The sequence below is a fragment of the Lactuca virosa genome, chromosome 4, assembly GCF_052849685.1.
Source record: "Lactuca virosa cultivar CGN04683 chromosome 4, Lactuca_virosa_CGN04683_v6, whole genome shotgun sequence".
Classification (NCBI taxonomy): domain Eukaryota; kingdom Viridiplantae; phylum Streptophyta; class Magnoliopsida; order Asterales; family Asteraceae; genus Lactuca; species Lactuca virosa.
This window is the reverse complement of record NC_136429.1, coordinates 6,235,792-6,249,797: the sequence shown is the minus strand read 5'-3', so window position 1 is coordinate 6,249,797 and position 14,006 is coordinate 6,235,792. Positions and strand designations below refer to the sequence as shown.

At 33.7% G+C, this 14,006-nt stretch overlaps 2 protein-coding genes and 1 long non-coding RNA gene across 5 annotated transcripts; 1 reads left to right on the top strand and 2 right to left on the bottom strand.

The window, feature by feature from the left end:
• Window positions 1-620: 620 nt before the first annotated feature.
• URE (urease) lies at window positions 621-6,448 on the bottom strand. Its single transcript, XM_079087798.1, has 17 exons — window positions 6,340-6,448; window positions 5,996-6,124; window positions 5,323-5,396; window positions 5,144-5,189; window positions 4,909-5,014; window positions 4,681-4,823; window positions 4,495-4,605; window positions 4,265-4,428; window positions 3,564-4,191; window positions 3,351-3,488; window positions 3,182-3,273; window positions 2,983-3,112; window positions 2,737-2,895; window positions 2,496-2,663; window positions 2,262-2,396; window positions 1,462-1,533; window positions 621-1,348 (listed from the first exon to the last, which is right to left on the bottom strand). The coding sequence occupies exons 2-17, from the start codon at window positions 6,119-6,121 to the stop codon at window positions 1,127-1,129; spliced, it is 2,514 nt and encodes an 837-aa protein (XP_078943924.1). The 5' UTR covers window positions 6,122-6,124; window positions 6,340-6,448; the 3' UTR covers window positions 621-1,126.
• Window positions 6,449-7,019: 571 nt separating this feature from the next.
• LOC145169228 (RNA helicase family protein) lies at window positions 7,020-11,514 on the bottom strand. Its single transcript, XM_079087797.1, has 15 exons — window positions 11,163-11,514; window positions 10,810-10,902; window positions 10,624-10,728; window positions 10,338-10,555; window positions 10,207-10,259; window positions 9,997-10,113; window positions 9,829-9,920; window positions 9,652-9,738; window positions 9,269-9,576; window positions 9,054-9,177; window positions 8,820-8,967; window positions 8,667-8,736; window positions 8,394-8,554; window positions 8,091-8,266; window positions 7,020-7,295 (listed from the first exon to the last, which is right to left on the bottom strand). The coding sequence occupies exons 1-15, from the start codon at window positions 11,360-11,362 to the stop codon at window positions 7,142-7,144; spliced, it is 2,106 nt and encodes a 701-aa protein (XP_078943923.1). The 5' UTR covers window positions 11,363-11,514; the 3' UTR covers window positions 7,020-7,141.
• Window positions 11,515-11,694: 180 nt separating this feature from the next.
• LOC145169229 (uncharacterized) lies at window positions 11,695-13,719 on the top strand. Of its 3 annotated transcripts, none has more exons than XR_013742378.1 (5): window positions 11,695-12,233; window positions 12,419-12,693; window positions 12,809-12,881; window positions 12,978-13,067; window positions 13,151-13,719. It is a non-coding gene; the product is annotated as an uncharacterized LOC145169229 (long non-coding RNA). The 3 variants fall into 3 exon arrangements; XR_013742379.1 differs by having other exon boundaries at window positions 11,695-12,515; window positions 12,633-12,693; XR_013742377.1 differs by having other exon boundaries at window positions 11,696-12,693.
• The last annotated feature ends 287 nt before the right edge of the window (window positions 13,720-14,006 follow it).

Here is a 14,006-nt window from a genome sequence, read left to right as displayed (position 1 = left end):
ACCGAAACCGCACTCCCTTCACCGCTACATATGCGTCACGTCACTTTTTACCATACAAGTGTGGTTTCTTGTCGGAGTGGTGTCACACTTTTATTTCTTTTTTCTTTTTTTGTTTTTTTTTTTTAACTATTTTAATTTAACAAAACTTCTTTTTTAATAAAAAAACATAATTTTTCATTACTTGAAAATTAAAAAAACATTACATTGAAAATTAAAAAAACATTACATTGCATTACGAAAAAAAACACACATGACATTAAAATAATCCTAAAATATGACATTTTTAGAGAGAATAGTGAATTTTTTTCTATTAATTTTAAGAGAGAATGGTGATTTTTGTTTGAAAAATAATGAAGTGGATAGTATAATTTATAGGAAAGAAAGGAAAAAGGAAAGAACGAAAAAAATTAAATATTCGAAATTTTGAGTGTGAGCTACAATTATATATTATGAGTGTGAGCTACAATTATATATTATTATTGTGATATTTTTTTACTTTGTAAAACATTACAAAGGTTTCCAGAAATATAATGTACGTTTTTCTATATCATGTTGAGAAATTATCAAGACAAACTTAGATTATGAATCAGATCATGACACATATCAGAATCCAAAGTTGATTTGTCAATGAATAAATGTTTTTGTGACCTTTCATTGGATGAAGGGGCATGGAACGTTACAAACAGTACTTACAAGTGTTTTTCCACAAGAATTATATATATAAATAAGGACGTATTGAGAATGAAGATTTGAGTCCATGACTTGCATATAAATAATTTGAATAGAACAAATGAGTCTAATTCTAAGTACCCAAGTGTTGGACCAACAAATTTGGTATGGCTGCAAAATGTTGCAAAGCAATATTGGTAACTCAAATGAGAATGCCACATATATGCTTTTCATCAAATCAAAATCCAATCCAGTCTAATGCACGCAAAACGCAGGACAAGACCGTCGTGTGGTTTTCTCGCCTATGTAAAAGATGTAAATGCTCTCCTCATCCTTATCATTGAAAATAGCTCTAGAAAACCTAAATTTGCTACTAGGAACAAGATAAGTTATTAAAAAAAAGAAAAAAAAGAAAAGAAAGGGGAGTTGTTACTGTTATTGGTATGGGTGATTAAAATTAAAATAGGAAGTAATTCCGAGAAAGCGGGACAGTTGTAGCTGCGGTGCATGTTAGATGCACGCCGTCAGCAGTGACTGCGTATGTCTCGGGATCAACCTGGATGTTGGGAAGGGCATCGTTAAGTTTCATGTCCAGCTTTGTGAGTCTCCTTACATTACTCACGCTTTTCACCTTCTTATTCAGTCTATAAAGAGTCTTTATATTTCGCTCCATAGCAGCCTGTAATTACTACTCATTAATTTTACAACATCATCTTCTCTTCCTAACATATATATACAAATATTTGTGAGAGAGAGAGAGAGAGAGAGAGAGAGAGAGAGAGATGTCCATGCCTGGCTGACAAAAGCTATGGAGTTGGAGCTTCCAGCCTTGCCGAATGCTCCAAACATGGGCCTCATTATAACCTGTAATAGGCCCAACTCAATTCAATAATGGTATCATCCGTATAACAAAAAAGTTATATGTGGACAGCAAAAAGTTGGTTAATTAGTAATGGATAATTTTATTATTGATATATACTTTTTTGTATACTTCTGAAAATTATTATTTTTATCTACTAATTTAAAGTTAAATACATGAATCAGTACTATACTTTTATTTATTTGTTTACTATAACATCCAATTTCATCCAGCTACTACAACAATGTACCAAATTATAGCCCAGTCGTAAAGCTATATTATTGTTACTTTCTTGTATTAACTTCAATTTGAAAGATACAAACTTATGTAATTTCAAAAGTATAGAAAAAATGTATATATTAATTAATAATAGAATTATATGTTAATAACCAACTATTTGGTCACCCTAGAACTTTTTGTCCATCAAAGCTCCCTAAACGTTTTTACTTTTTAGTTGTATTGATTAAATGATTATTACCATTATGACCATCAAATTTAAAAACTTTATATTTACGAAAGAAATCCAGAATGATCAAATTAATGTGGACAGAGTTAATAACTGGATGACCCTTTTCATAAATAATGACTTGCATTTTCTGAGTTTTGACTCAACTGAAGCAGTGCCAGATTTTTATTTTTCAGACACACTTGACAATTTTCTTAATTGAGTTTTGTTTCAGATGAATCAGATCAAAATCAAAAGGTTATTATATTATATTATATAATATATTACCGGTTGAGGAGTAGGGATGCTTGCATTTGGATCCCCCATGTTAGCCCAAGCAATATCACCTCCTTTAATCACCATTTCCGGTTTTGCCCCAAAAAACGATGCCTTCCAAATCACAAGATCAGCCAACTTCCCTACCTACAAATTAACACCAATTTCATTCACATCACAATGCATGCTTTAATTTCTCAAACGAAAATAAACATTAATTTTTTTTTTTTATTACGATTTACACACCTCAACTGATCCAACATAGTCAGAAAACCCATTAGCAATTGCTGGATTTATCGTGTACTTTGCAATAAACCGTTTAATGCGAAGATTGTCATTTTCTTGTATGTTACCATCAATCGCGCCTCTTTGTAACTTCATTTTGTGAGCTGTTTGCCATGTTCTACTGATTACCTAAGTACAATAACACTTTCAACTTGTTAATCTATATAATAATAATAAAACAACAAATATGATGATGACTTGCCTCCCCAATGCGACCCATAGCCTGTGAATCAGATGATATAATGCTTATTGCTCCCATATCATGCAAAATATCTTCAGCAGCAATTGTTTCAGCTCGAATACGTGACTCGGCAAAAGCTACATCCTCGGGTATGTCCTTATCAAGGTGATGACACACCATCTGCGTGATTCTAACTAATTTCAGAACACACAATATAACAAACTACATAATTTTTTTTTTTTTTTTTTTAATGATGAACCTATATACCAGCATATCGAGATGCTCGTCTATTGTGTTCTTAGTGTAAGGACGTGTTGGATTTGTTGATGAGGGTAGAACATTTTTAACACCACACACTTTGATAATATCTGGAGCATGACCACCACCTGCACCTTCACTGAAACCAAAAGGGCATTTATGGAAATTTTGAGTAGAATCCAATGGATTGGAAGAAGGTCTGTCTTACCTGTGGTATGTGTGAATTGTTCTATCTTTAAACGCAGCAATTGTGTGTTCAACGAATCCAGATTCATTCAAGGTGTCAGTGTGGATATTAACCTAACAAAATTCAAATTAATTTACTGAAGAAAACAAAAATTGAAACTTAAAAAAGTTGTTAGAAATAAATAACAAACCTGGATGTCATATTGGTCTGCAACTGACAAACAGTTATCTATAGCAGCAGGAGTAGTCCCCCAATCCTCATGAAGCTTCAGTCCCATTGCACCAGCCTTTATTATTTCATGTAGCCCTTCTGGTTTAGAACTATTACCCTAAAAAAAAAAAAAAGGTGTAAGTAACATCATAAAAACTGATATACTATGAAATAAAAAATAAAAAAATCATACTTTCCCAGTAAATCCAAAGTTAATTGGTAAGTCATCAGTGGCTTGCAGCATAGTTTTCATATGTACAGCTCCAGGGGTACAGGTAGTTGCACGTGTCCCTTCAGCGGGCCCCGTCCCACCTCCTACCATTGTTGTAATCCCACTAGATATTGCTTCATATGCCAATTGAGGGCAAATAAAATGCACATGACAATCAATGGCGCCAGCTGTCACTATCTTGCCTTCACCAGCAATCACTTCTGTGCTAACTCCAATGATCATGTTATCAGAGACACCATTCATGGAATCTGGATTTCCTGCTTTCCCAATTGAAGAAATCAAACCGGCTTTAATGCCTATATCTGCTTTGTAAATTCCTGTGTAATCGATTATCAATGCATTTGTGATGACAGTGTCCAAACAATCAGATGGGGAATACCCTGAAGCTTGTCCCATTCCATCTCTTATCACCTTTCCACCACCAAACACACACTCATCACCATAAATTGCAAAATCTTTTTCAACTTCAGCAAATAAATCGGTGTCACCAAGACGAATTTTATCTCCAACTGTAGGGCCATACATATTAGCATATGCCTCACGTGCCATTTTGTAAGCTAGTGGAGATCCTTCTATTATAATACCATTACTGCAAATTAAATAACACACACAATTATAGTTTATACAGAAATAGCAAAAGAAACAGATTTTGATATCTTAACTTGGTACTGGTATCTTCGGAATTGCCGAATCCTCTTGCGTGTACTGATTCCATTACAGTTTTGACATTGGAATCAGTGACAGGGCTGTCTGCGATTGCATTCCCTCCTCTAATTACTTGCATGCCACCAATTTTTACAAGGGTGACAGATTTTGCATCCCCTGGCTGGAAAAGTAAACTTAAGTACATATTTATTTTTAAATTTAAATAAAATATAGTGCCTTATCTGACCTCAAATCTGGTAGCTGTTCCTGCGGGTATATTTAATCTCATGCCATATGCTTTTCTTCGATCAAAAATTAAACTTGGATTGACCTCGATAAAATGGTAATGGCTTCCAACCTGTAAAAATAGTATTTATATAAGTAATTATGTAAGAAAAAATATTGAAATGTGAAAAGGAAAGTAGGAAGCCACCTGTATTGGTCTATCTCCATTGTTAGTTACTTTAAGGACTACTGCTTCCCTTCCAGAATTAAGCATTATATATCCATGTCTGAAGATTAGTTCTCCAGGAATCTTACAACTTTCTATATTTGGAAACTTTTCAAGTGAAGGAACTGCAGAAGAAACAAAATATCAATCAAATTTAGCAGGCAGGATAAGTAAAATGGATCTGTAAAGATGAAAGAACAGATTGCTGACCTGGAAGAAAAGATCCATGTAAAGCCATTTCAAGATTTCCATTTTCACAAGATACTGGATCATGTACAGTAATTAACTTTGTTCCATCAGGAAAGGTTCCCTCTACCTAAACATAATTTAAGCATCAATGAAAAAGAGTTGATGCAAATTGATCAACTCGGATAGTAAAGTGGAACAGATTTTAGTGCTTATGTAATACAAGAGGAAGCTTTGAGATCAAATGAGAAATATTGACCTGGACAGAATCCAAAAGGTGTGGAACTGTTGGAAGAACTTGTCTCCTGATGACAAATATATATATGTAAGATTTGTTAATTGTGTCCAAATATCAGATTGATTGTTAAAAGAAGCAAGTTATTTGTTGAGTAATATATTACAATGTACTCTTTCAAAAATATATATATTACAATGTACCTTCCTAAAAGCTGTCTCCCAACATCCATCAATTCTGCCACACTTTTGTCACCATCATGTACAAACTCCAAAATCTAACAATAGGGATTGTTTAACTTTGTTATCAAACTATTTTCAAGAAAATCAAAACAAATCATGCAATTACAAAGTTAATATTAGTCTTTTTGACCTAAAAAATCAGCATTTCCCATTTTGGAAAAAGATCTAAGTCTAAATTTCAAGTAGATTTTGATGCTTCTTATTTATTGAAATTGGATCATAACCGTGTTCAACTTTACAAACAGAAGAATTTTGTTATTACTAACAGAAGAATGTGGTATTTATGGAGATATGGACCACGATTAACTTCAACTTATGAGTCAAACTCTGCCTCTTTTCATGTAACCAAAACTGCTTTCAACCATGGATAATTGTCATTCTTGATGTTTATTCATTTGCATTAACAAGCCTAATACGAATTTATTCATTCTTGATGTTTATTCATTTGTATTAACAACTTATGAGTCAAACTCTGTCTCACATGATCCAATTTCAATATCCAAGGTATTGATTATCAATACCCTGTTCTCTGTTCAATATGATTCCCCAACAGTCATTCTAAAATAGTATCGGTGTCTTAGAGATACAAATCGACTGCCACATAATATCAAAGTGAATTAATGAAATCAACTACCTGAGTGGCAATAAGTGCAACAGCTTCGGTGTAATTAAGCCTTAATCCACGAGCAAGACGCTTCTGCGCTAAATATCCAGCATTGTGTAACATCAATTTCTCCACCTCCCTCGGCGCCAACCTCATCGTCTTTCATTTCATAAATAAAAAAACCGTCAGCATAAACACAAACAATAAAATCGATCAAACAATTGGATGAAACACCTAGATTACGATGATGATGAATTGTAAGATATTTGGAAGATATAAATCCAATAGCTGAAACAAACACCAGCGATTCTACATTTGTTTAAAATTTGTGATTATATGATTCTGTTTATTGAAAATAGGATCCGAAGTCTCACCGATGATTGAAACTGAGCGTTGTAGTAGAGTAGTGAGCTTTAGGGAGTGAGAGCGAAGGCTGTGTTGACCCTCTGTTATGAATCTAAAATCATATTGCTGCTGTGCTATCTCCATAGGTGGAATTACGAGAACTGGAAATTTTCAGATTAGCTCCTTCAACATTATTTTGTTATATTTTAGTCCCTTGACAATTGACCCGAAACCCTTTTGCATCAATGCGTTAACCAACTTTTGTGGTGATTTTGTTGATTTTACTAACAAAACCAAAACTGAGTGGGTTATATACTCTTTTCCCAATTTCCATCAAGTCCTTCTAAGATACAAAAAAGCAATTTCCTTCATAAAATTCGTATTATATTGATATAAAATTCAACCAACATCTTAAAGCTATAGTGACAAGGTTTTTTGCAATATAAATAATTTTAATAATGATGAAAACTTTAGAACAAGTTTTTTTTTTTTTAATGAATATAAAATCAGTGGTGTGAGTAACTTGTTTATGTTATATGAAAAAAAATAAGTTTATTGCATAAAAGGTTGTGTAGAACGTTTGAAACTTGGTTTTACTAGGTTACAAGGTCAAAGTGGATAGATTGAGGGGTTGTCAACTCATTTCATGTGTTGCATTAACCAAAAAAGTTTCAAACCATAAGGGCAGGGATAACAATTATACAAAATATAAGGGTAAAAAAATGAAATTTAATTTTTCAACTTACAACCACTATACTGGAAGAGTTAGTTAGATACCAATTGGGTAAAAACCATAGATTGTTTCTATTACATGATGGTCAAATCTTTTGTCTATTTATTTCCTTTCCGGGCTAGAAAGCGGTCCCGAGCTGCTTGTATTCTAGCATTGGAGTCATCGCCATTTTTCACCTCTTTCTCTTTCTCTTTCTGGGGACCACCCAAATCATCAGCTGTGCTCACCACCTCGGACTGGTTCGATCCACCACTGCTCCAAAGATTTATATATTAATAATATAGATACAAATACATTTATATATATGGGAAAATAGAGAAAAGCACTTATACTTTCACCATTTAGCTACTTAACTATAGTCTAGATATTTTTATTTTTTTTAGTGTATAAATAAACCATTGGTAACCTGAAGAAATTATTTTTTAAACCGTCAAAAAAGACAGAATGGATTAATCACTGCACAAAATAGTTAAGTGGCTAAATAGATTAAATAGTGAAAGTACATTGGGTTATCCTTTGCCATGTATAATTTACGTAGGTATGTAATTAATTTACTTCAAGGGTATAATGTAGGTAATAAGAACGTACTTTATCTCAATACCAATACAAACACTTTATTTTTTTACCCCTAATAGCAATGTACTTACCACGAATATCATTGTTCATTGATTTTTACACATAACAGCAAAGTACTTATACTTTTTTACCACTAATAACAAAGAGCTTACATTCCACTACCAATAGGGCAATGTACTTATTTGTTACATTTAAGTATTGCCATTATCTATTAACAGATGTGAGTACATTGCTATTATGGAAAACAAATTGTAAGTACGTTGTTATTATGCATAAAGGATGCAAATACATTGCTATTACGGGTTATATTTCTACTATCGGTAAAAAAATAAAAAACAAACTATGTTTTTGACTGCCTAGACTACTTAGGGATTGCTTAGGCAATGCCATGACAAGTATGTATATATGTGTGTATTGAATATAAATGTAGCTCTAAACAAGTTAAGTTACATCATGGAACCTTTTATGTACCTTAGTTTGTTGACATTTAGCTTCTCAAGCTTTTGCAATATTGGGGTCACCCATTGCATCTCTACTTCACACAGATTGCGCATGTATGGGCGTGAAGTGGAAATAAGTTCATGGTACACAACATAATTTGGAAGCATTCCTTCTTCATCTGTTCGCAGCACGGAAGACGGATGCACCTACCAACACACAATAATCCGTTTGGTTAGAGTTAGATCATAGATGGAATGGAATCGGTAATTACCACTCCGTTATCATGTTGGAATGGAATGAGTCATTAACATTTAACACCGACTGTGTTGTTACCTGGACAAGTTGAGACTTGAAGCCAAGAGTCCGGTAACCATTATGACGAATCATCCGCTCTGCCAGCTGGCTTGCATACCCCACACACAAAGCCTTTCTTAGATTCTTATAATTTTCTTCTCTATCTCTCCTTCTTTCCTTTCTTTTTATATCTAAGCCTCCTGTTTCAGTAATAATCAAACACACACTTCCATTAAACTATGCGTCCATTTTGACATCATATAATCTGAAAAGTTAAGCATATATTTGAGAAAATATGTTTCTATTGCTAACCTTTTGCAACCTTCTGCATTATTTGTGACAATTGTTTCCGAACATCTTTAGCAAATAGCATCCCACGTACCTGAATATAACAATTTCAACAAAACAAATCATTAGTCTATATGGCTATGCAATTTTACAAAAAAATAAAAGAATAACTACTACCTGTAGGTTGTTATCTTTACACCAGTCAATACTATAGTCAACTTCATCCCAAAGCTCATAGATCTGAAGTAACTGGATGTGATCACCCAAACCAGACCCATCAGGAAGATCTGAAGGAGGATGCTTTCTCTTCCTGTCTGTGTTTTTGCTGCAAATAAGAAATGGAAGGAAAAAGTTAATATTTACAAAATGGTGAAGATTTTTTTTTTAAATAACATGTTTAAAAAAGTATACCTTCGTCCAGGAAGCAATGTACCTTCCACTGATAACATAGCAGCTACACTCAAAGCTTGCGATAAACAACCATATTCATTCGCCTCAATTAAAGTCCTTGCAAGTGAAGGTTCCAAAGGAAGCTCTATCAAAAAGTCAAATTTTCAGTATATTGTTTCAATTCAGCAATCATCATAAGGAATTAAGGATCCAGTTAAAAAAAGAAAATGAAATACCTGACATTGTTTTTCCTATAGGCGTAATGCTCCCATTCTCATCTAAAGCATCAATCAGAAACAACTGTTTAAGAGCATCTTGTAAAGACTCATGCGAAGGTGCATCAAGAAAGTCAAATTTAAGAATATCAATATCTGGAAGATCCAAAGATTTTAAATAAAGAACACTTCCAGCTAAAGAAGAACGTTGTATTTCAGGAACAGTGGCTTCCAATAAATTGTCTTGGTAAACAGCCAACGGGTATAACCGAAAACACTTCCCGGGTCGTGTTCTTCCTGCCCGACCCGCCCGTTGGTTAGCTTGCACCCTGCATTTTTATTAAAGTTTTAAAAAATAGCATTCTACTTTCAAGAATATATATAATATATAGATTATTTATTACCTGCTAATCTGAACAACATCAAGAGAATACATTCCACTTGATGGATTATACTGTCGCTGCTTCACATATCCAGAGTCTATAACATACCTAAATTAGAGAAGATTAATTAGAATAATAGAAATATTGACAATTTGACATGATAACAATGTTTCTTGAAAGTTTTAAAGATTTTCTTACACAACACCATCAACAGTCAAGGAAGTTTCAGCAATGTTTGTTGCAACAATGAAACGCCTACAGTTTGGAGGTGGAGGATTAAACACTCGCACCTATAGTTTATAAATCACACACCATTAGTTATTACAAAAATGTTATTTGATGGATGGATAAATAAACACTACTTGCCTGCATTTCAGGTGGCAATGAACCATGAAGTGGCAGGACTATGGCATCCATACAAGACCCTACTTCAAGGCTTTGAATTCTTTCCTCCAGTTTTGATACCAATTTCTCTATGTCATCCTAATAGAACCCCATCACTTTTTAATTAAAATATAGAAGAACATCAACTATTACAACAGAAATAGATATGCTAAGACATGAAATTTGAATTACCTGCCCAGTCATAAATATCAAAATGTCCCCTTCTGGCTCATTAACGTGTATGTCTGCAACAATATTGGTTCACCATTATAAGAGTCCAACAAGTTTTAATAACAATGAAGGAGAATATATTCTGTGCTTACCAATAGCTTTTTTCAGAGATGATTCTATATAACTTTTAGGTTGTTCTGCACTATATAATATTTCTACAGGAAACAATTTCCCAGGAACATTTAGGACTGGGCAATCAGAGAAAAATCTTGACACCTTTTCACCATCAAGAGTAGCTGAAGTGATCAAAACTTTCAAATTGGAAGCACGCAGTCTAATCAACCTTTTCATCAGCCCCATTAATATATCCCTATATTAAAATGGCTCGTTAGCTTTACATTTAAGGGTTAAGTTATGGGATAAAGTATGAGGTCTTACGTGTTTAGACTCCTTTCATGAGCCTCATCTAATATGACAACAGAATATTGTTTGAGCTCAGGGTCAGAAAGGCTTTCACGGAGGAGTACTCCATCAGTAAGATACCTGGTCAAACCAGAGTATATATTATCATTAGAAATCAGTATCACTTGCCAGAGGTAGATGTAGATAATGACATTAGTTTACTTAATACAAGTTCTCTCTGAAGTTCTGTCCTCGAATCTTATGGCATAACCAACTTCATCACCCAGTCGGACACCAAGCTCCTGTGCAACCCTTCTGTTGTCCATGTCAGAAACAAAAGCAAAACAACATTATTTTCTTAACAAAAATCGCATTTTCTGAATTGTTTACCTCAATGGAGAAGTTGGAAAGTAACCATTGAAACGGAATTCAAAAAGCCATGAGTGGTGTTAAATAAGGTCTATATAATGGAAGGGCTAGCGGTGCCGTCGTTGCCAACTATCTTATTTAATTTGTAATGATTATGAGATATAATGAATCACATGCTGATGTTCGATCACTGAGAATATAATTACCTAGAAACAGATACGGCGGCGACACGGCGTGGCTGGGTGACGGCGATGGTTCCGGCCTTCGTGTAGCCGCTTCTGTGTAAAATCTGAGAGAGTTGAGTGCTCTTCCCTGAACCCGTCTCACCAATTACCACCACTACTGGATTGTGATCCACGGTTTCTAATATCTTGTCTTCAAATTGTAGAATTGGGAGGTTCGCCATTTGAAACTTTTATAGAGCCGACTTCAATTTGAACAAAAGAACGAGGATTTTGGGTCGATTTGATTTACTACAATATCAATATGATTCCCTCGGAAATTTTTGAAAAACTAGGTCAACTATTATTATCTCAGTCTCGTTTAAAACCCACTTTTTTAGTCAGAGGGTTTTTGGGTTGCTTAATTAGGGTGTTTGGATTGGTTTGCTAAAAGTGTTTTTAGGGAAAAAATAAAAATAAAAAAATAACTTATTATGATTTTTTTCAAAATAAGTTTTGAAAAAACTCAAAAAATTATTTAAAAAAAAAATGTTTGGCTTTGATTGGACATATAAAATTCTTTATACTATTGTTGAGAGTGAACAACCTCTCGAGAGCCCTTCAAACTCTCAAACTTTCAATCTGGACTGTAATAAGTCTGTATTTACGGTTAATCGGAGGTTTCAGTCGTGTTCAGCTCCTCCGCACACTTCCTTCTTCTTCCCCCATGTTCACTGTCGGTTTATGTGGCGTATATAATGATCGGAAGTTTTTCCTTCCTCAGCCGACGAACTGCCCATCTCCCACACTCTACAACCCACAATTCACTTGCAGCTCTCCTCCTTCTTTTCCCTCTTCAATCGCTAATTGTCGTCGCTATACAAAAGGCCGAATGTAATCGATCATTCCTTTAATCAATTGCTTCAAACCTTTGTATCTTCTGATCAATGATGGAGCACAAACAAAAGTGTCGTCCAGGCTCCAACCTTCGACTCCTTCATAAAAGGCATCTCCGTCTCCTGCATCAAATCACCCCATTCATCGATCCATCTAATTTTCCCATCTCTTCTCTCTTTGTTCCATTCCCGATTTAATGTTATGAGTGATTTGCTTTAGGTTTGTTTGATTAATTTCAGAAATCGATTGATTTTTCAACGATTTACTTTTTTATTTCATCAATACCTAATCGGGTGGAATTTAGATTTGGGTTTCAGAGTTCTCAATTATGAAATAAGATGATAACTTATTTACGTTTTCTTTTGGTTTTAGACTATAAACACACTAATTGCCTAATATTTCAGGATCATTAAATTTCATATGGTTCATTAGAAAGGGAGGTTATCGGTGTTGAATTTCTAACCATATAATTATATCAATTTCACATTTGGAAAGCACCAGGTTCTACTAAGATCAAATTGCTTTTACGTTCATGTTTAAGTCTTATTAATCAGTATTATAAATTACACAACTTTGGGACATTACCATTCAGATTACTAACAGCTCAATATGGTGCAGACATCATATGGAGAAGAGATTATTGATCATAAACTATTCAAATGTGATCGTTGCATCAATGGTAGTTTATAATTGCAGTAATAAAAGATTTTCGATCTTTTTTATTACCTTTCTTGATCAAGTTTTTACACATTTATCCTCAACTCAAATGATTTCTTTTAATTTCTATTGGAAAGTTTTGGAGTAAATGGCCGATTTGCAAGCTTGGTAGCATAAGGGTTGATGTTTATCAAATTAAGCTTTTCTAAGGTACAGATGTCATGCTTCTTCTTAGTGACCAATGATTCTTTTGATTCTTTTGGGTAAACTTTTGGTATAACATCTAAGATTTGATTTACATGGCAGCATATCTTCCATATAATCTGCAATTATATCAAGGAAAAGTTGATTAAATCAAGCACAAATATTGAGAAAAAAAACTTTAGACTTCATTTGGTAAGGCAATAAACTTTTAATCTATCTTTTTTTTATCTATATTGGTGATGTTGATGTTTGCACTGGCTGACCAACATTTGAAGGAAAGGTCGAGATTTAGTGATAGGGATGGATACATTGTCAACCTAGAGGGACTCAAAGTGATTTTGCTAGCGAGAATGGTAGAGTTTCGACTGTTTACCACCATACTTTTAAAAGGGTAATAATGTAATATTTCTTTATGTGAAAAATATTTGCATTAGTTTTATTCATTTGTGATATTTTGTGTATCTATCGCGGTTAAGCATTTGTAGGCTATCAATGGATCCTACTTATATCCAAGTAAATTGTTATTTCTTGTATTGTCTTTCATGATGAATTGTTTTAGAGATAATAGTTGGGAAGAAATCGAGCTCACTCACACTGTCATTGATAAAGCTCAATGTGTCCAAGCTTTTGTATCAGAGCTGAATCCCGATACAAACACCAACACAGAGGAGTTGCCAATTTCTTCATCTCAATTACTTTTACATTCATATTTACAAAAATGCCACTTCCAAGTTTTACGTGTCTGATATGGATTGGTTAGTGATCGTTTCTCATGGCTTGGCTACCTATACATTAGGAAAAACTATGAAAATGTAGGTTTTGTTTTATTAATTATTATTATACAGCCATTAATGTCACACTATTATTCGTGGAAATAGAATTCCAATTCAAGCTAGAGTAAAGTTGATTTATCTCTTATCAAGTGTTGTGTGCTTATTTATATGTTTTAACCATTTCTTTTTCATTATGTATGTTTGCTTTTTAATAAGTTCTTATGAATTTATACTTATCTTTATTTTTTGTCTTCCTAAGCAGCTTTTGTATATTTTAATCAAGCCTGTTATTCATTGTTTTTTAATCGGCCAACCTGGCCATCGGACAGGTATAAGATTAGTTGGATATGTGAGCATA